The 21,383-nt window shown below is 40.6% G+C and overlaps 3 protein-coding genes across 3 annotated transcripts; 1 reads left to right on the top strand and 2 right to left on the bottom strand.

Annotated features, from left to right (window-relative positions):
* Positions 1-650: 650 nt before the first annotated feature.
* On the top strand, positions 651-2,105 carry LOC134660795 (adenine phosphoribosyltransferase). Its single transcript, XM_063516593.1, has 3 exons — positions 651-962; positions 1,196-1,433; positions 1,803-2,105. The coding sequence occupies exons 1-3, from the start codon at positions 874-876 to the stop codon at positions 2,025-2,027; spliced, it is 552 nt and encodes a 183-aa protein (XP_063372663.1). The 5' UTR covers positions 651-873; the 3' UTR covers positions 2,028-2,105.
* A 1,129-nt stretch (positions 2,106-3,234) lies between these two features.
* Positions 3,235-4,187, bottom strand: LOC134661369 (hybrid signal transduction histidine kinase B-like). The gene has a single exon (XM_063517413.1). The coding sequence runs from the start codon at positions 4,015-4,017 to the stop codon at positions 3,235-3,237; it is 783 nt and encodes a 260-aa protein (XP_063373483.1). The 5' UTR covers positions 4,018-4,187.
* A 4,009-nt stretch (positions 4,188-8,196) lies between these two features.
* Positions 8,197-19,744, bottom strand: LOC134661360 (calponin homology domain-containing protein DDB_G0272472-like). The gene is made up of 11 exons (XM_063517401.1): positions 19,623-19,744; positions 19,084-19,235; positions 18,460-18,540; positions 17,627-17,791; positions 16,945-17,107; positions 15,647-15,827; positions 15,270-15,457; positions 14,727-14,891; positions 14,085-14,297; positions 10,619-10,710; positions 8,197-8,326 (listed from the first exon to the last, which is right to left on the bottom strand). The coding sequence occupies exons 1-11, from the start codon at positions 19,689-19,691 to the stop codon at positions 8,197-8,199; spliced, it is 1,599 nt and encodes a 532-aa protein (XP_063373471.1). The 5' UTR covers positions 19,692-19,744.
* Positions 19,745-21,383: the final 1,639 nt, after the last annotated feature.

Here is a 21,383-nt window from a genome sequence, read left to right as displayed (position 1 = left end):
GTTTACCATCAACGAGCATGATTGTACATTGTAGGCCCCTTAGCTTTGCTTATTCTTATTTAATGTATTGGTATTTAATGGTGACAGCAGAAATATCTCTTGAAACAGAAACGATTCAGAATGAAAACCAAATGAAAACAAATAAGGTGACGGCTGTCGTTCACGATCCACATTCCACAGATAAAACACAGATGACACGCATTTTGGAATTATTCGAACACAGTGTTGCTAACCCGCGATTTTTCAAATTTGCCGCCTTTTACTACTGACAAGATTTGGTTGACGGACTTTACGTCATAAATCGCCTAAATACGGAACCCTTCATGGGCGACTCCGACTCGCACTTGGCCGCTTTTTTTTTACTGACAAGATTTGGTTGACCAGCTATAAATTTGGCCTAAAGGGGTCCGTCATGGTTCCGTTTTCTTATGGTTCCAACCTAGTTCGTATTTTACGATGTATATTTTAACACGTCTTTTATCGCAAGAAGGGATTTTTAATTTTTTATCGCAACTTTAATTTTAATTGAGGAAGTTTGGAATTTTTTTTAAATAAAGAAGTGAATGCCTGCGTTTTTAAAATCTTTTGAAACAATTCGACCTTGAAAAAGCTACAGATGCCATTGTGACAGTGACATTGACAAATTATTATAGGTTAGCCGCATTAAACTGGTATTTTCAATTAAATAATTTTATTATTTGTAACTTGTACATCTTTAAACACTTAACGTCTAAAATTACATAATAGCTTATCTTGTAATATACTCGTTCATTCACTAATCAACGCATTGGCAGGCGTAGATAGATCAGTTAACCTAAATGTTAAGGTGTTTCGAATAGTTTGAACTAAAGCTAAATTAAAACCCCGTTTACAATGGATGCTGATTATGATAAAAGAATCGCAGAGCTCAAGAGTAAGATCAAGAGCTATCCCGACTTCCCTAAGAAGGGTATCCTGTTCTGGTAAGTTTTGCATGAAGTTAAAAGGGAATATGCAAAAGCATGTTACTGATTACTTTTGTGTGTATAAGATCTTATTTAGTTTTAAAGTATTAAGCATACGGTTAAAACGGTACGGTTGAATATACTTTATAAATGATATAACACTGCAAGTACTCAAGTTTGATAGAACTTTGTAACAATACTTTAAAAGATGACATTATGGCCTAAAAAAATAAAATAAACTGTGTTTTCAGGGACATATTCTCAGCCATATCCGACGGCCCCACATGCCGGTTACTCCAGGGCCTGCTAGCCGAAACAGTCCGCAGCAAGTTTCCAGATGTTGAGGCAGTAGTGGGGCTGGAGTCCCGGGGCTTCTTGTTCGCGTTCTCGCTGGCTGCGGAGCTTGGGGTGGGGTGTCTGCCTGTGCGGAAGAAGGGCAAGCTGCCGGGGGAGGTGGTGTCGTATAAATATGATCTGGAGTATGGATCGGTGAGATATAGATATTTGATTTTATGCTGCACTAGTAGGCTTGTAATGATATCCATTTTTATTACATTTAGAAGACAGTCACACAGCCTAGGTTAGGGCTGCCATGTTTAAATTCGCAGAACCCACAAACACTTAAAAACCCGGACATTTGTAAATCGCATTTTTTTCGACGGACGTGTTCAAAAATAATATTATTAAAAAAAAATCACTTTATTTTTCATTTTAAAAGGGTCAGGGTTTGCCCCGGACGCTTTTTGAAAACTTCCTCGGATGGCCCCCCGGCTCTAAACCTACTCCTCTGCCTCAAGAAGATTTAAATAGTAGAAATTAGAAATGTCACCGTTCCTAAATACAAAATTCGAATTACAGGATATCTTGGAGATCCAGAAAGACTCAATCCGTTCCGGCCTTAAGTGCCTCATTGTAGACGACCTCATTGCTACCGGTGGCTCCCTGTCTGCTGCCGTGAGCCTCCTCAAGACCACAGGCGCCGAGGTCTCCGGATGCTTGGCAGTTCTGGAGTTGGTGTCACTAAATGGTCGCAAAAACATTCCTCAAGGTATACCTGTGCATTCTTTGGTCAAGTATGATTAGCATTTAATAAGGGAGCATTTAAACTGTTAATAAGATCAGCTAGATACGCTTAAGTGTAGCTATCAGGATTTTTATTATGTACATTATATGTACATCTGATGTTGTTATGATTGTAAATCAAATATGTAGGTATACCATCCCAACTATTCCATATGGGGTTTAAATTGACTAGGCTCATTAAATAAAGTACAAAAACATTTCAAAATATTTTTAAAATATGTAACTTATAGAGATAAGATTTCCCCATAATGTGGGTTTTTTGATTTACTAATTATAAGTAATACTCGTATTATGTAGATAAATATACACACTTCAGTTTCGAACTTGGTCAGATCTGACGCACTGCCGTGTCTTGATAAAAAAAATGTACTCATGTTAGGGATGCTTATTTAAAATAAGCAAAGTTTTAAGTACAAATACAACTAACAATTAAATTTAAATCTTGTACAATTGTACAGAACCAGCTACAGCTTCATTCTGTGCATGTCGGTCCGTTTTTTAAGTATAATAGGTTCAATTGTGATTTAAAAATCTCATCATTCCTATTGCTACCTAATAAATAATAATTTAAGTAGGTAGGTACATGATGTACCTACAAGGAAGACTATTTATTAAATAAAATATTTGTATTGTTTTAAGTCATTGTTTTATTATAATTCTATTAAAGCTAATAACACAGTAGAATAATTAAAATACATCCAAAAATATGGAAAACATTGTTTGACTGATGCTAAATAAATCAATACTTGGATCAATCAATAGTGCAAGCAAATTATTATTTTTCCTTTAAACGTACACACTTGGTTTATTAGAAATGATCTAAAATCTACTAGGTACTCCAAGCATTTTAAGCGAATTAAACTATAAACTAAAATTGTAATAAATAAAGGTAATTTTGAACGTCTAACTGGCGTAAAGAAGACAAACAAAATGGGTTATGTTAATAAAATATTCCTACTATGTATATGTAATAATTTATGCGGCGTGTCATATAAGATGGATGTCATGGCCGTGTAATGAAACCCTAGAACATTGGCCTGCACCAAACGTAATTAATTTAATCACAGGGTACTAAAATCAGACAGATTGAAATACTTAAAACTGGTCACTTACGTAATTTAATTAAGATCGAATTATATTCGATCCGTTTCGAGCATCATCACATTACATTTTAAATATTTCAATAAGTCACAAAATATCTAAATTTTTAATTTTGTTCCTCAATTTGGAAGCCAATCTTCGGCTGTTTAACTTCCTCCGGAATTTCAACCTCCTCAGGCACTGCTGTAGTAATAGGGTGTCCAGTTTGATGTTGCTGCTGGCTAGGCTTGCCTGTAGTAGGGACAGTTCCTTGCTGATGCTGTTTTTGCTGGCCTGTGGGCCTGCCAGTAGTAGGGACAGTTACTTGGTCTTCCTGCTGGCCTGGAGGCTTGCCTGCAGGGACAGTTCCTTGCTGTTGCTGATCACTTGGCTTGCCAGTTGTAGAGAAAGATACTTGGTGTTCCTGCTGACTTGTAGGCTTGCCAGTTACTTGCTGTTGCTGTTGGTCTGTAGGCTTGCCAGTGGTGCTAGTAGAGACAGTTTGGGACGGCTTCTGTTCAGGATTCACAGATTCTTGGACGTCACGGTTGCCCCTCTCATTTGTCTTGGACGTCTCTTCGTCAGCAAAAACTTCAACCAGGAAATCGTATCCTCTGAGAATGTTAGGGCTCTTGAGAGAAATAGTGACGTTCTCGTGTCCGATTCCGCCGCTGGCAATGTTCGCCACGCCGTCCTTGCCTTCCCGGAGATCAGTGACGTTGATCCCAGTTATAAGGCCGCTGGTGTTGACGAAGATATCCATCCCAGGCCTTACAGCAGTCTTCCAGTCACCTGCGTAGTGACCTTGGAAGATTGGTTTGTGGCTCGCGGTGCCATTGTAACCTTCGTGTAGGTCGTTGGCGCTAGCCGACGCCACTACTGCGAGCACAGCGAACACTTTGGAATACATTCTGGATGTCGGGAATGAACTGACGCTGATCCACTTTACATGAGCCTTTTATACAGCGTTTAAGGAAAATTTGAGGCATGATATCACTTGTTTCTTTGTCTGTGACGATGGTCATCTTAGTCATAACGCTCCATCAGGAAAATACCCCGCGTACAGTCGGTGACACAAGTGTGAATAATGCTTTTTTCATTTGTTGTTATTCATTGCATCCCGTTGCACTATGATTGAGTCATGTATTTGTTAGGGAATTTTTAATCTATAGGAATTTGACCACTGAATTGAGCTGGGGAATATTAATTCATACCTAGGGAATCCTACAACGACGTATCGGAAAAGACAGTCATCAGGATATTTACTTTCCGCAGGAAACGTATTAGTAGAACTGTATGTACCTACCTATACTGTATGTATCTGTTTGTAACGTCAGTATGTTAAAATCATACATTTTTGAAAGTCGAAAACGAAGTCCGTCTATCATGCAAGGTTAATTTTTGAACGGCAAGACGCTTAAAGTAGACACGAGGTAGTTGTAGTCAATAAACGCGTACTTATTTACCCACGCTGTAAAAGTGAAGATTAGAAGCAGATGCCTGACTTAATTTTTAATTTAAAGTGTTAATTTGCTGGCTTGTACAATTTGTACATGGTACTCAATGTACCTACATCATTGGATGAAATTGGATGTTGGGGTGTGTGTGATATTTATGGCGGTTTTCAAATGGCAAAATCTACTAAGTCTTTACCTTACCTACAGACTACAGACATGTCGTGCGCAAATAGACACTAAAACGATTTCCATACTATGGCGTGTTAGCTTCTATATTATCAGGTAGGTGGTAGGCTTCTAAATATAGCTATGTAGATAGTACAACTAGTACAGATGTTCTAATTAGTTGTTAACCATGTTGTAACAATGAGCGTTCATGTCTCACGGGTGAATCAGTAAAGAACCTGTTGTAAACATTTCCTAGACTAGTCAAGTATTCTTGTTCTTAATCCTATCTATTCGTTAGTAGGTAAAAGGAATTAAATTGAAAGTGAATAGGTAAGACGCGCAGACCATTTCTTTGTAGGTATGTAGGTACTTAATGTGTTTTTTTTAGATTTTCCATCGGTCGTCATAATTATGATTATTAATGAATCACATTATTTTTGTCGTAAATCCCTTTTAATTATGTCTCATTTACAATGACTAAAAGTAGGTATGCTACGCAGAAACTGGTATATAATTTGAGGAAAACACATAGGAACTTAGGTACTTGCTCTGATCTAACCGAACTTTGTTTTTAAATACCTACCAATTTGCATTAACTAGTTACTAAGTTTTTGTTTAGGTCGGCACAGTCAGTATGGTTGAAAATGCTTGGTATTTTTGACGTTGACTCCATTATAAATAATTGTATGTAGTTCAGTCCAGACCCAATTTATCGGGTGAAGTACGTAATCTGCTCAAACGAGGACTTGGTTTTAATAAAAGAAACTTACAATTAGGAAAAGCTAAGTTCAAAGGCGAACTTATCGCTTTAAGGGAAATACCTAAGATACCTAATACCCAGCGCAGCCTAGCGCCTAGTAATAACATACCGACCGAGATCATTTATTTGGAAATTGTATAAATTTTGCATATTTATCGAATTATCTACATATGGTTATGGCTAACTCTTGGCGTTATGGCTTTTCCATTCAACTGTACGTACACGTTTTGATCATATTACTACGTGGTGTACGTGACACATCTAAATACGTTACTTGCATTCAAATTAGATAATATCCACGTGAACTTCCATTTTTTATCTCATTCATCACTGTTATTACGACGGAGACAAACTCAGAAGCAATTTAAGGAAGCTAACTTTACAAACTTATATGTGCGTGTGGCGAAATCTAAAGCGAATGCAACCACTTAGCAGATTGTATTATAATGCGCGATTACAGCGACACTGTGGCACGCATAAGTAATTTTGTGTCACGGGAAGGAAGCTGCAATTTTACCAAGTTATGAATGTCGGTGGTCAAATCAAGAACTAACATCATCTTCATACATTTTTTATAGCAGACAGCGCTTTTTGGTGGTGCGTAACTTTGTTGTCTTTTAAGGATAGTCGTTCATAGAAATGTGTTATTTTTATTAGCGAATGATCCAGATTTAGATAGGAAAACTCGCTTTTTATATCCGGTATGACAACTTGTGAGGTTGTATTGTGGCCATGAATCCATGACAATGGTTTGTCAGGTTAAAGACTTTTGTGATGTTCTACGACTTCTACGGGTAAAGCTACGTTATGCCGGTTGGCGCTTACGCCATTATCAACGACGATCCAATACTATTCCGGTGCTATGCGACGTAAGTTGCGCCATCCGCCATAAGGTAAGTACCTTTATCCGTGGACCGTCACATTTAAATACTTAGCGCGTAAAGCGCGTTTAAATTTATTTTGGAGTAAGGAGTATCGTAGGAGTAATCTAACGAAATTCAATGACAGAGGGGACTACCTACCGAATTGATCCCCTTGTAGGTATGTTCAGTGAAACATAATTAGGTCCTACCTATTTAAACTTTATTGCACAGTAAAAATATATTAAGTACAAATGGCGGACTTAATTAATGATTTCGGAAAAAATATCGATTTTAAAATTAATATTCTATGCTGAACCGTCCATTAAATAAAAACTGATTATAATGTTTTCCGAATGAGCATTTAATTTATATTTTTTACCTATTGAGCAGAAATTATTATATTGTTTCTAATATTTTTTTATAAAAATTAATCACATATCAAAGACAATAAGGACAGTCAAATACTAAGCTAAAGCCCCTCTTGCATACATGTAGACAAAAACGCTTTAAATAAATCATATTAACATACTTTAGTAGGATGACAACATACAAAAGAGGCTTTAAGGTGGTATTCCACCTGTCCAATATTTGACCAAATTTGTATATTTGCGTCTCACATGAAGGTGAGACGCAATGCATATTTGATCAAATATTGGACAGATTTTCACTTTTACTAGTCGTTAGCCACGAGCCACGAGTGACATTCAGAGTATTCAGACCATTCAATCATGTGTCTTATCGTGGCGTCTATACAGGGTGGCCCATTTAGATCGGTCAGTATGGGAAAATCTGAAACTATAAGACATACGACGATCTCTTCTTAGGAACCATGTCATCGATTTTAGTAACAAGAAAAACTGCATTCATACATTAAATTTTTTTTTATGTAAAATGTATTGAAAAAAATGGTGGCCATTTCGAAAACATACTAAAATAAATTAAAGGATATGAATACAATGTATTTTATTCATTTCAGACATCATGTTTCATAGTAACATTTACTGCTTAAGACCTACACAATCGATATCTAAATAGAAATAATTTTAGATATTTTTTTTCAAAACGTCCGGGTTCGATTCCCGAGCTGAGTACACATTTTTTTTTAATGTATGAATGCAGTTTTTCTTGTTATTAAAATCGATGACATGGTTCCTAAGAAGAGATCGTCGTATGTCTTATAGTTTCAGATTTTCCCATACTGACCGATCTAAATGGGCCACCCTGTATAGACACACACAACTCTTCGGCGCAAGATACACTTGTAAATTTTACTTACGTAAGTATACACAGCTATACTACAGAATGAGAGATGAATATCGTTATTTCTTTCTGACGAATAGCTTTGTCCCTTAAGTAAAACTTACAAGTGTATCTCAGGCCTTCCTTAACCCTTTGACCGCCAAAGACGTCAACTGACGCGCACGGCTACAGCCCAATATCATCGTGCATCACGACAATCATTACGTATATCTCAGGACTAGCCACGGGCAATAAGAATGGTGCATGAATGGGGCCAGTACAGCGGTGTGACACCGCTACAACGCCATTGGTTGATGAGTTCGCATCACGCGCGCGATTGAACGCAACTAGTTGCGTTAGACTGCACGATTAGTTCCAAATCTCGCGTTCGGCTTGTCATTCGGTTATAAACCTTATGCCGTGCCGTTAGTGTTTAAATTATATTAGCTCGACGAGCTTGCGAGCCACGAGACGAGCCGCGAGCCCACCGCTTACACTCGCGTCTCGTGGCTCGGCTCGCGGCTCGTCTCGTGGCTCGCGCGAGAGTCTAAATCGACTATCAGGAAGACGCGCCGCGCACGATAAACATGGCGTTCAAAGGGTTAGTTGGGCTTTTTATCCGGAACAGCGCAATAGTCCGGTTTGGAGCAGGGGCACTTTTCTCGCATCTTCAGCCCGCCCCCGCCCGCCATCTGTCTCAGGAACGGGTGCTGCATATCGCTAAAGAACGGCCTGGAAAACAATGTCACGTAAGCAACGGTTTGACACTTAAATGGGCAGATTGAGTAGTAGATTGGCCAATAGAACGGTAATTTTAGTGTTTAGACATCCGGGACGCGTAGGCACCTACATATCAAACCTTTGCTAAGTGTTGTCTCTTACTAACAAACTCAAATGTTGGAGACAAACGGTGATCAAAGGTTTTGTAAATTTGACAGATGTTTGTGATAAAATACCTAACGCTATAAAGGCTAGGAAACAGTGCTCGACCGGTGGTCATACTCGACCCACGATCGGCGCGTACCGTACGTTGCACGCGGTACGCGCTTACGTACGCTGGTTATAGAACCAAGCGATGATCGATGAGCGATGATCGAAGCGATGGACCGATCATAGGATCGGTCCATTGCTTCGATCAGCGTCACACTGAACGCATGTATACCTAAATCAAAACGCGCGTCGGTCGACCGACGGCCGGCGTACGTGCGACGTAGCCATACGCGCTTAGCAGTATGTCAGCGCTGCACTGTAAGTATAGTTTGTAGCTTTCTAATAGACCCCGAAGGCTAATCCTATTGTCTATTGTCACTGACTTAATATAAAAGAAATAGACACACAAAGCAGAACAAAAACGTCAAGAAATGTGGATCCCAATGACGTTTCGCACCATTTGCATTGATGATAAAAACGCTTACGTAAATTTTGAGTCAAGATAAATGTTTCGTACAGAAAAGAGCTTAATGTCGTAAGCATTAAGTGTCAAATTTGCAAACATAAATACCAACACTGTTAAAAATTTTAGTCCGATGGCACTAAACGTAACGTATTTACGTCAAACGAGAATAATGAACGAATGGAGTCACTTTGGTACACTTTAATATGTATTACTGTACAGGAAAACCAATTGAAGTAATAAATAAAACAAATTTAATTTAATCGGGAGCTCAAATAAAATTAATTCGTGGTTCAAATTCAAACAAATTAAATTTTTAATTCGTAAGTATACGTCTTTAAATACTAATTTCCTTGAAATAAATTCTACTTATTAAATAACTGTGTATTTAAGATCTACATTTACTCATAGCGCGGGTGCACGGGGACATTTAGATACTGATTGGATTTTTTTTATAAAGTCTACCTATACTTTATAAAAAAAATCCTGTGGTTGTCACTGTGTTCCGACAGGTTTGGCATTTACAGTTAGTCGATATAAGCCCTTATTGGTGGTGTATATGTCGGAAACAGGGAAATGGGCCGAACACACAAGTGCCGTTTTGCCTTGTTTAAAACTGCATCACCCCTATCTCTTGCTATAATTAAATAGCAGTCCACTTTGCACGTCGCATAGGTTTTCTTGGAAATCTTGAATTTAAACATAATATTATTTCTTATGAATTCCATATAAAAATATAAAAAAATATTGACCTCACATCGACTCATTAGATTTTTGTTCCTTAACATCCCTTCTTTGGTACTAACAAATTAATTTATTCAAAACCATAAAATTACCACCAGATTACATAAATTATGTAATGCTATCCAAAGAACTAACCGAAAGAAATACATTCCATCCTTTTTCCTTGTTTTATCATTGTTATTTTTACATATTTTAACGGCACATTTCGTAATTGTTGACAACTTCACATTTGAGCGTTTCAAACAAGACTAAACGAAAAAGTAATGCATGATCTGTTTTGACATCACTTTTGTGGGGCCATTTTTGGCGGCTGATTGGGTATCCAGTTCTTTATACTATATCAATGTCTATTGTTAAGAAAAACCGCTCGTGCCACGTGCCACAACCACCTGCATAAAAAATCGGTACTTCGGTTACTGAGTGCCGGCGAGTCGAACGCTACAGAACCAGTCTAAAATGTGTCATCGAGATGCGTATCAAAGGCGCGTTATCGGAGAGCGCACCTACACTGGTTTTTTGAGCGTTGGACTAGTCCGCGCTCAGGTGCTAAATAGAATAATTAGGACCCTTTTTTGCACGTAAGTAGCACGTGCGGTTTTACTGAACAATCTACTAGAAAGCTACAAACTATACCTACATCCTCATACATTTTCATTGATATAGCTACAGTCGAGCGACGTCAACGCTAACCGTCGGTCCAGGGGCCTTACCATGATGTCCTTATTGCGATTCTGTTTAGGACCTAAACTGAATCGCTAAGGACGGAGCTATGCGACTTATATAGCTCCGTCCTTTAGCAATTCAGTTTAGGTCCTAAACAGAATCGCAATAAGGACATCACTGTTTCCGGCCAGTCTTCGCAATAAGGTTGACGGATAATCACTGACCGGCACAGCATGTTTCTAATTTCCTCATTGTACTCCTCGGTCGCGCGCTGACATTTCTTTAACTGTTCTTGCTCCTCTTGCAAAGCTCGCTCCTGAAAGTTGGTATTATACTATTAACAATTAAATATATCTACCTACTTACAAGCATATGCCAATTTATTAAAAATGGTATCTTACTACTGGATCTATCGCTAAACTAGCGACCCGCCCCGTCTTCGCACGGGTTACACAAAACCTTGTTATGTTGTTAAGCCAGCTTAAGATTAATCATGTTAATCAACAATAGACCTTCTGTCTGAGCAATAAGGTACAATGGTTCATAGGCGCTGTAACTGGTCACCTATTTACGGCCGTTAAGCCATGTGTCATGATGGTCCAGTGGCACGCGGGCTCGACTTGTAAGTTGAAGGGCCGAGGTTCTATCCCCGGAATCAAAACGACAACATAACAACCTTAACAAATTTTATTGCTAAACCTTCCTCAAGAATCACTCTATTGATAAGTGAAAACTGCAGGAAAATTCATTCCGTAGTTTTCGAGTTTATCGCGAACATACAAACAGACAGACGCGGCGGGGAACTTTTTTTTATAACATGTAGTAATGAATTTTCTGCTACCACGACCAGCGAAAGCCGCGCCGGAACGCCGAAATCGTAATAACAGTTAAATGCTCGTACGTAAGGTACAACAGTACCTTATCTTATTCTACCTAAGTGTTAAATAATATCCCGGCCTTTGCGTTACGTTGTCGTGTCGTACCATTTTACAAAAACAAATTGCGGTTTTCCTAGCTAATAACGTGACGCTGTGCCTAAGCGGTAATTAAGTACCTATACATATTCATATACGTCAGGGGTCTCCAAACCCCGGCCCGCGAGGCGTTTCAATCCGGCCCGCGGACAGCTAACTCGGAAGCCCACACCCACCTAATCTTACAGATTTTTCCAGCGCAAAAATAAAACCGATGGTGGCCCGCGTGAACGTTTGTAGATAACGAGGCCCCTGATATACGTCATCGTCATCCAGACAAGAGACCCATAGCATAAAGCCCTTGTGCACTGCCATTTTTATCAACTGAACAACAGCTGGTTCTTGACATTACCTTGAGAAGTTTATTGTACTCGATCTGCTTCAACAGATTTTCTTGATGTTTCTTCCTCTGCTGAGCGTCAGTGAGGTCCTTGTGTGCCGCGAGTTGCGACAGCTGGTTGAACAGCTGGCGGTGGTACTCGTCTTGTTCCAGGAGTTTCTTCTGCGGGTCCTCTCTTGCCTTATAAGTTCACGTAAATAGAGGTTTACCTTGAGAAGTTTATTGTACTCGATCTGCTTCAACAAATTTTCTTGATGCTTCTTCCTCTGCTGAGCGTCAGTGAGGTCCTTGTGTGCCGCGAGTTGCGACAGCTGGTTGAACAGCTGGCGGTGGTACTCGTCTTGTTCCAGGAGTTTCTTCTGCGGGTCCTCTCTTGCCTTATAAGTTCACATAAATAGAGGTTTACCTTGAGAAGTTTATTGTACTCGATCTGCTTCAACAGATTTTCTTGATGTTTCTTCCTCTGCTGAGCGTCAGTGAGGTCCTTGTGTGCCGCGAGTTGCGACAGCTGGTTGAACAGCTGACGTTGGTACTTGTCTTGTTCCAGGAGTTTCTCCTGCGGGTCCTCTCTTGCCTTATAAGTTCACATAAATAGAGGTTTACCTTGAGAAGTTTATTGTACTCGATCTGCTTCAACAGATTTTCTTGATGCTTCTTCCTCTGCTGAGCGTCAGTGAGGTCCTTGTGCGCCGCGAGTTGCGACAGCTGGTTGAACAGCTGGCGGTGGTACTCGTCTTGTTCCAGGAGTTTCTTCTGCGGGTCCTCTCTTGCTCGATAAGTTCACATAAATAGAGGTTTACCTTGAGAAGTTTATTGTACTCGATCTGCTTCAACAGATTTTCTTGATGCTTCTTCCTCTGCTGAGCGTCAGTGAGGTCCTTGTGCGCCGCGAGTTGCGACAGCTGGTTGAACAGCTGGCGGTGGTACTCGTCTTGTTCCAGGAGTTTCTTCTGCGGGTCCTCTCTTGCTCGATAAGTTCACATAAATAGAGGTTTACCTTGAGAAGTTTATTGTACTCGATCTGCTTCAACAGATTTTCTTGATGCTTCTTCCTCTGCTGAGCGTCAGTGAGGTCCTTGTGTGCCGCGAGTTGCGACAGCTGGTTGAACAGCTGACGTTGGTACTTGTCTTGTTCCAGGAGTTTCTTCTGCGGGTCCTCTCTTGCCTTATAAGTTCACGTAAATAGAGGTTTACCTTGAGAAGTTTATTGTACTCGATCTGCTTTAACAAATTTTCTTGATGCTTCTTCCTCTGCTGAGCGTCAGTGAGGTCCTTGTGTGCCGCGAGTTGCGACAGCTGGTTGAACAGCTGGCGGTGGTACTCGTCTTGTTCCAGGAGTTTCTTCTGCGGGTCCTCTCTTGCCTTATAAGTTCACGTAAATAGAGGTTTACCTTGAGAAGTTTATTGTACTCGATCTGCTTTAACAAATTTTCTTGATGCTTCTTCCTCTGCTGAGCGTCAGTGAGGTCCTTGTGTGCCGCGAGTTGCGACAGCTGGTTGAACAGCTGGCGGTGGTACTCGTCTTATTCCAGGAGTTTCTTCTGCGGGTCTTCTCTTGCCTTATAAGTTCACGTAAATAGAGGTTTACCTTGAGAAGTTTATTGTACTCGATCTGCTTCAACAGATTTTCTTGATGCTTCTTCCTCTGCTGAGCGTCAGTGAGGTCCTTGTGCGCCGCGAGTTGCGACAGCTGGTTGAACAGCTGGCGGTGGTACTCGTCTTGTTCCAGGAGTTTCTTCTGCGGGTCCTCTCTTGCCTTATAAGTTCACGTAAATAGAGGTTTACCTTGAGAAGTTTATTGTACTCGATCTGCTTTAACAAATTTTCTTGATGCTTCTTCCTCTGCTGAGCGTCAGTGAGGTCCTTGTGTGCCGCGAGTTGCGACAGCTGGTTGAACAGCTGGCGGTGGTACTCGTCTTATTCCAGGAGTTTCTTCTGCGGGTCTTCTCTTGCCTTATAAGTTCACGTAAATAGAGGTTTACCTTGAGAAGTTTATTGTACTCGATCTGCTTCAACAGATTTTCTTGATGCTTCTTCCTCTGCTGAGCGTCAGTGAGGTCCTTGTGCGCCGCGAGTTGCGACAGCTGGTTGAACAGCTGGCGGTGGTACTCGTCTTGTTCCAGGAGTTTCTTCTGCGGGTCCTCTCTTGCTCGATAAGTTCACATAAATAGAGGTTTACCTTGAGAAGTTTATTGTACTCGATCTGCTTCAACAGATTTTCTTGATGCTTCTTCCTCTGCTGAGCGTCAGTGAGGTCCTTGTGCGCCGCGAGTTGCGACAGCTGGTTGAACAGCTGGCGGTGGTACTCGTCTTGTTCCAGGAGTTTCTTCTGCGGGTCCTCTCTTGCTCGATAAGTTCACATAAATAGAGGTTTACCTTGAGAAGTTTATTGTACTCGATCTGCTTCAACAGATTTTCTTGATGCTTCTTCCTCTGCTGAGCGTCAGTGAGGTCCTTGTGTGCCGCGAGTTGCGACAGCTGGTTGAACAGCTGGCGGTGGTACTCGTCTTGTTCCAGGAGTTTCTTCTTCAATTCTTCTTTAGCTTCCTTGCGGTCGTGGATCTGGTCTATCATGGCTTTGCGCACTTCCTGTCGGACAAATTGGCGATACTTATTAGGGCATTTTGTCGAACACATTCACACCTAAGAGCATTTGATAACCGGAGTCAGCTTTAAGAGCTTACCCCTCTGCCGAAAACTTTGCTCAATTGTGCAACTTTTGTATGGGCTGACGTTTATCTCAAATCTGACATCGCTATATGTACGTTTACCTTTTGTACGTTACAAAAATCAAAAATCGGCAGACTGTTTTGGAGGAGGAGGATGGCGGACTAATTTATATTGCGGTTATTATTTAATGTAAGTACTTAGGTACTTATTCGTTATCCTAAAGACTAACTCTCTCTACTTACTTACTGGTCACTGCTATACTTACTTCAACTTTCTCGAGAGCAGGAGGCAGAGGCTTTCGTTGAGCTACTTAGAATACTATAGTACCTAGAGTAATCATGAACTCACTCTGTTGGTCTTCTGCGACCAGCTGAGGTACTGGCAGCGCCTCTCGTCGGTCACCTTCTGGTACTGCGCCGCCACGTCGCGTATGAAGTCCTCGTTGGCTGATTCGGAGGCGCGCAAGTCTTCACGGAGCTCGATCATCTTGCGGTTGCATTCGACTTGTTCACGCTGTAGAAGAGAGATATAATGTATTGTCTTGAAGATTAAGTTTATATTCTGCCATTAAGTAGCTTAGTTCATTCTTTGTTTTTGTCTAGCAACTAGGACTGGAAGATGCAGCATCGTCAGGCTGATAGACTCCCATACAAGTCGATAGGCTCAGTTGTGTAGCTCAGACATTTTTGCGTCAACAGCATGAAGTTTAATGGTGATAATGTAGGTATATATACTGGGTCAACCAAATCTTGTCAGTAAATAGGAACAAAAAAAACTATACTTATCCTTTTCTTTTAGGTTCTAGTACTAGTGTTAGACAAAGATAGTATGATTCTCTCTGTCTATGTTTGAAATCGAACAGACCTTTGACACACTATATTCTGTTGTTACCTCCTTGCGTTTCCTAAGCTCCGCTTTAGCTTTTTCTTGCGCCATTCCCTGTTCTCCCAAGGTCGCCCACGCGTCCTGTATGATCTGCTGTTCATGGGCTTGTTTCTCCAGGGTCAGTTTTCGCTCTTCGAGGGCTACTGCGCGGTCGTGGCCGGTCTTATGACGCGCTTCTGCGCGACGGCGTTCCGCTGAAATCGAGAATAATTCCTATATAGCACGACACCTTCGCTAAAAAAATGGTAGACCGACAGACATAATAAAACTTGATATAGAGGTCCAGTCAAGTCCACTCCCTTAACAAAGCCTATTTAAAATCAGCTTTATTAGTTTCCCCTCAGGGTTGAAAGTTGTAAGCTACAAAAAACGCCCAGTCGTACCTTCCTCCTCGTCCTTAATAGCCTTGTCCCACAGCCCCCTGAAGTACAGGGTCTCCTGCTTAAGCCTCTCCTTTTCCTGTGCCTGTTTGATTTTATTCTGTTCTATCTGGAACATGGAGTAACGGTGGCAGTCCATGTCACGGCGCGCGCGCTGTATGGCTTCGTATTCCATGCGAGCTGCCTGTAAACCATTCATTAATGTTTCTTTTATGAAAGTTATGAGGCAAACGAGCGGACGAATTGCCTGATGGTAATGGTAAGCGATAACCGTTGTGTAGAGAGTACCTAATAGAGTAGGTACGCAGAAAGAGATGACGCTGTAAGCCCTGGGGTATAACCGCGAAAATAGAAGTTCGCAAATTGCGGGCATCTTTCTCTGTCACTCTAAATTACGACTTCATTGGAGTAAAAGAGAAAGATCCCCGGAATTTGCGAATTTAGATTTTTGCGGTAGGCCCTCTGTTAATTATCTGGTAACTACATGTTGAAAGGGCCATCGAGTATCTGAAGAGTGCAAACATCAATCTCTAGGATAATATTTAAATTAAATCCAGTAACTTTAATGCCATACGATAAATTAATAAATAACTACATGTTGTGAAGCAGAATTTCTTAATAATCTTACCACAAAACGTATACAGCAACGTATGTAACACCGCCATCTACTTTAGCTGTTGGACTTTTTGATGCTAATAGTATCGACCATCAACCTTCATACTTACATTGTTTTATCTCCAGAGATCCTGCGCGCTCTTCTGCTGGGCGTGTTATTTTTTGGCCTGCAGGTTATCCACTCGAACAGATAATTATATTAGGCTCTTCCAACGTCTTAGGCTTGTACTGTACAGTCACTGTACATTGGACATTCCATAGCGTAAGTATGGAACAACCAATTTAGCTAGGACCCTATCCCTATCCTATGGCGTAAGAATCCCATGTGGTGACTGTACTGTAAAATAATGTTAACACAGGGAATGTGCTAACCACGGGTGCTAAGCTAACCAAAGCGTCGGCCTCCTTCTCGGCCTCGCGCCGCGCTGCCTTCTCTGTCATCTGGTACAGCCGGATGACCTGGGCTTCCCTAGCTGATTGCACGGACAGGGTACAGTCAGCAGCAGAAGTTGCTAAGCGGGCGAGGTGTTCAAAATGACCTTGACACGCTCTTATTCTCTTAACAATAACGTCAATAACGTCGCGTCAAGATCATTTTGAACACCTCGCCCGCTTAGCAACTTCTGCTGCTGACTGTACTCCCACAAGGCATCACGAGTCAAGTTAAGTTACAGGGTAGTGCGTACCAAAGCATCGGCCTCCTTCATAGCGACGTTGTACCACATCTTGTCAAGTTCTTTCTCGGCCTCGCGTTTCGCCGCATTTTCCTTCATCTGGTACAACTGGAAGTCCTGAGCTTCCATCGCTCTAAGTTTTACGATGCAATGCATCACGTGGGCACATTTAGATCTACGGAAAGTTTAGAGTAATTAAGTACTTAGGTTATGTGAGACTTGTTGCATCATCTAAAATTTAGATCGATGATGATATGTAATGTAGGTAGGTAGGGCAATAACAGAGTAGTACAGAAATGCTTAGACACTTATTACGAGAATGTATATATATGTATGTACAGAGGTGCTATAGTTACTTAAGTAGGTACAAGTATATAAGCGGTGGAGCGGTCTTCACGCTTAAACCGCTGAACGGATTTAGTTTAAATTTGGCATAGAGATGTTTGAGTCCCGGGAAAGGACATAGGATAGTTTTTATGTCGGAAGTGATCCCTAAAGAGGGTGGATATGAGAAAATTAACGATTTGCCTGTTAATTTTGGTGTAAGCAATTAAGCATATATTTGAGCTCAAAATTATTGCTATTCGATTTTATCAAGGCGCTCACCGTACGCTCCCTGCTGGAACTATTCCACGCATACGAAGTCGCGGGCAAAAGCTATATATAGTTATACATATATTTAAAGGTGACTTACAAAGGCGTGTCCTTGAACTTCTCCTGATGTTCCTTCTTCCGCTTCTCGATGAGATACGCTAATCGCTCTTTCTTCGCCTGCCACGCTGCTTCTCTTCCCGCCTGCACTTGCGCCACGAACTTGCGGATGTTTTCTTCCTCTTCGCGGGCGTACAGCTCTTTTAGACTTGATGGTGGTCATGGAAGATAAACAGCTAATGAGGCTAGTTGCAGCAAGCCCTATTAGGCGACAGGGTCTTTAGTACCTAGTACCTACTAGTCACCCCTTTCCCAGCACCCATCATATAGACATTATTAGACTGCCGTTGTGACGTTATCTATGAACAGGGACCTTATTGTCGATGGCGCTTACGCCATTATTAACAATGCTCCGATATAAATACAATGCCGCGCGACGTTGTGCGGCGTAAGCGCCATCTACAATAAGGTCCCTTTTAATAGATAATGCCCCATTTAATATCTGGTCGCTCTACTCGAGGAGGGCTTACGTAGGCCCGGGCCTAGTGGGCCTTAGGGCTAATCCGCCACTGGCTACGGACCGAAAGATCGGTCCCCAATTTCCCTTTCGTAATATAGTCTTGAGAAAAAATATTGTTCTATAAAAACGTTAACATGCAGTTTCGAAATATACTTCGATACATCACATAGTATAAAACAAAGCCGCTTCCCGCTGTCTGTCTGTCCCTATCTATGCTTAGATGTTTAAAACTACGCAACAGATTTTGACGCGGTTTTTTTTAAATAGATTCAAGAGGAAGGTTTATGTGTAATTTGTTAACCCGTGCGAAGCGAAACAATAAAATGATTATAAAATGAGTAGGTAGGTTTAGTCACCTTTGTCTTTTCTTTGCCAGATCAGCCTCGTAGGATTCCATGCATAACTCAACACGGCGAACCACATTGTTAAGTAGAGACCTAATTAAAATATTAATTTAAAATTGGTCATAATACTTATAATACACTTAAAGTAATGCAAAATATTTTAGCCGCCATTTGAACAGCTGAAGTAGATGGAGCTACAATAGATTTTGGCCATCGAGTCGTGTCACGAAGTGGAGGTTAAGAAAACCCTAACTGGTAAATTGGTAATGAATTTAGTACCTACGAATTATAATGGCACCTCAAGTTACACTCCCTTCATTAAAACAATTTATCTAAAGAAAAAAAACACGAAATTCCAACTTAGAGTGTGCGGAAAGAGAAGAGTCGTGGAATATATTGGACGCCATCTTTCCGCACAGACTCTACCTGCTTTGGGAGACCGAACCTTGGCGCCTACATTTTTCAAATCTGCTGCCTTTTTCTAAAGACAAATTAAAGATTTAAAAAAAAAATTGCTAGTGACACGATTCGCTAGCCATGCAGTTGCTAAGAGTGAACCTTCAATTTTGTCTTTTTCTAACAAATATACGTAAATGCGTAACAAATATGTGAAAAGAATAACGCCAATAGACTTGCTTGCGATCACAGCTGATGAAGAAATCGCTGTACTGCTTGTCTTTGAACTCCTTAAGCTTGTTCTCTCTGCCCTTGCGTTCCTCTTCCTCCTGAGCCCTCAGCTTTCGCACGAACTTCGCATATCGGAACGTCGAGTCTAGCACGCGGGACGTCTGTATATCATTTCAAAATCAGTTTCAATTCAAGTTAATAGGCACATTTAGGTACCTCGTTCACAAAGGAAGGCGTGATTTCTATGCAAAGCAATGCGAAGAGTTTTCTCTAAACAACTTAAACAAGGATATTTATTTACATAGTTGTTTTTAGGCCAGATAAAAAGTGCTGGTAGCTGAGCGGTAGGTACCTAAAAGGTTTCGAAAACGGTAGGTCTTGAGATCAAACACTGCCTCGTACCTATGTGCGGATGAAAAACCGACACCGTGGCCATTCCATCGCCATAAGCCATCCGACACCACTGCCCATTCTGCACGCTAGCCCATGTTATTGCGCCAGTATGATGGCATTGATGGCCCATCGTGTATAGGAGCCATATAACTTACGTAATAACATTCAGGCGCGCCGTGGGGCCCAGGCCCATCCAGTGGGACTTTTTCCCGCCGTGATTCCATAGTAAATTATTATCTTGTGATTCGTGTATACACTACAAATTGACATAAGACATGAATCATGACATGACTTATGTGACAACTATCGTTTATTTTGACAATTATAGCCAGTATTTGTTACAACCAATTTTTATGGTGGGCCTTTTTGTTAAAGTTGGCCTCCTGCTGCTTCATTCGTTTCAGTTTTGCTATATACAGGGTGCTTCCTGTAACAGGAGCAATAAATTAAACTAAAGGCTGTACTCCTCAAACTGACCAACATATGTTCAGCAACTTAAAAATTATAAATCCTTTAGACTTCCTCTTTTTCATACAAAATAAATATTGCCTTCAATGTACGCTGACATTAGTGTGTTTGACGTTGCTTGTCACGCTTTAAACATAACAAAATTTGCAATACATTGCGTCTTAGAATAAACTTTAAAGTGTAATAAAAATCAAAACACGAGTTATTTTCAAAAGTTGCTGAACAAATGTTGGTCAGTTTGAGGAGTACAGCCTACAGTTTAATTTATTGCTCCTGTTACAGGAAGCATCCTGTATATAAAGCCTGATCAGTAATATGTGATCATTGTCAAGAGGGCGCTGTTATTTAGCATAGTATGAAAAACTTTGTTCCAGTGAAATTCCGCAACATGGCGCGTGATCATATATTCCTGGTCAGGCTGTACATTTATACTCTTTGGGCTGTACGCAACTATGGATTAATCTGGTATACATAGGTAAGGGTAGGTTATAATATACATAAAATTAACCCTTTGACCGTCATTGGCGGCGCGTCAACTGAGGCGCGCGGTTACAGCGCATTATCAACCTTCGTGCATCCCGACAAGGTTCACAATGGCGCGCCGTGCAAGATAGACGTTTAATAATTTGATAATTATTAACAAAATTAAACACTATTTAAAGCCTCATCTCTTTAATCAACTTTTTATAAAATAACAATTGAGATCAGAAACAAAAATCAACATAAAACTTAAGGAACTAGAACTGTCTTGCAAAATTACCACTTGTACGTGACCATAATAGATTTCCCCCGTTTACAATAATAAAGTTTACGAATGATCATGACGACTACTAACTTTAGTAATAATTATTATAATAAGGAAATCAGAGGGCCTACCTACCGCCAACATCGAAAAACGTTAGACCAAGCTAAGATGGTAGCGATTTTGATAGCCCAGGCTGTGCGTTATTTTAAATGTCAAAATTCTATAAAATTACGACGTTTAAATAACACTTGCACCGTCTGGGCTATCAAAATCGCTGCCAACTTAGCTTGGTCTAACTTTATCTGCCTCTCTATCGCTCTTGCATATTCGAGATCCAGATAAAGGAGTTTGTAGAGTCTGGCTAATCAAAGTTGAGCCTGAGATAACGCGGGAATTTCAATAAAAACCGCACCTGGCAATAAAATTACTATGAAATTAAATGACAGCTTGAAACTGACAGCTTATTTGATAGGAAAAAAAGTTGCCATATAAAAAGTTTTAAACACATCTCAGGCTCAACTTTCATTAGCCAGACTCTAATTTAGTTTTTCACGGTAGGGCCTCTGCTGTTTTTTACCGTCTCAGGCTGAACTATTTTTGTGGAAACTGGCATGTAGAAATGTTAGGTCTTTGTGATGGATCTAGACTCCACATCTACCTAATTTATTTATGGAAATCTTTTCCTGGAGGAGCGAAGGGAAAC

This window comes from Cydia amplana, chromosome 2 (genome assembly GCF_948474715.1).
Source record: "Cydia amplana chromosome 2, ilCydAmpl1.1, whole genome shotgun sequence".
Classification (NCBI taxonomy): domain Eukaryota; kingdom Metazoa; phylum Arthropoda; class Insecta; order Lepidoptera; family Tortricidae; genus Cydia; species Cydia amplana.
This window is presented reverse-complemented; position numbering and strand designations above follow the sequence as displayed.

What these genes read in the sequence shown, in the direction of transcription:
- LOC134660795 (XM_063516593.1), top strand. Translation starts at nt 874, where the DNA reads ATGGATGCTGATTATGATAAAAGAATCGCAGAGCTCAAGAGTAAGATC. An exon ending in AAGAAGGGTATCCTGTTCTG is followed by an intron (nt 963 to 1,195) that starts GTAAGTTTTGCA and finishes CTGTGTTTTCAG; the next exon opens with GGACATATTCTCAGCCATAT. An exon ending in ATGATCTGGAGTATGGATCG is followed by an intron (nt 1,434 to 1,802) that starts GTGAGATATAGA and finishes TTCGAATTACAG; the next exon opens with GATATCTTGGAGATCCAGAA.
- LOC134661369 (XM_063517413.1), bottom strand. Translation starts at nt 4,017, where the DNA reads ATGTATTCCAAAGTGTTCGCTGTGCTCGCAGTAGTGGCGTCGGCTAGC.
- LOC134661360 (XM_063517401.1), bottom strand. Translation starts at nt 19,691, where the DNA reads ATGGAATCACGGCGGGAAAAAGTCCCACTGGATGGGCCTGGGCCCCAC. An exon ending in TTCATCAGCTGTGATCGCAA is followed by an intron (nt 18,541 to 19,083) that starts GCAAGTCTATTG and finishes TATTTTAATTAG; the next exon opens with GTCTCTACTTAACAATGTGG. An exon ending in AAGTTCAAGGACACGCCTTT is followed by an intron (nt 17,108 to 17,626) that starts GTAAGTCACCTT and finishes AACTTTCCGTAG; the next exon opens with ATCTAAATGTGCCCACGTGA.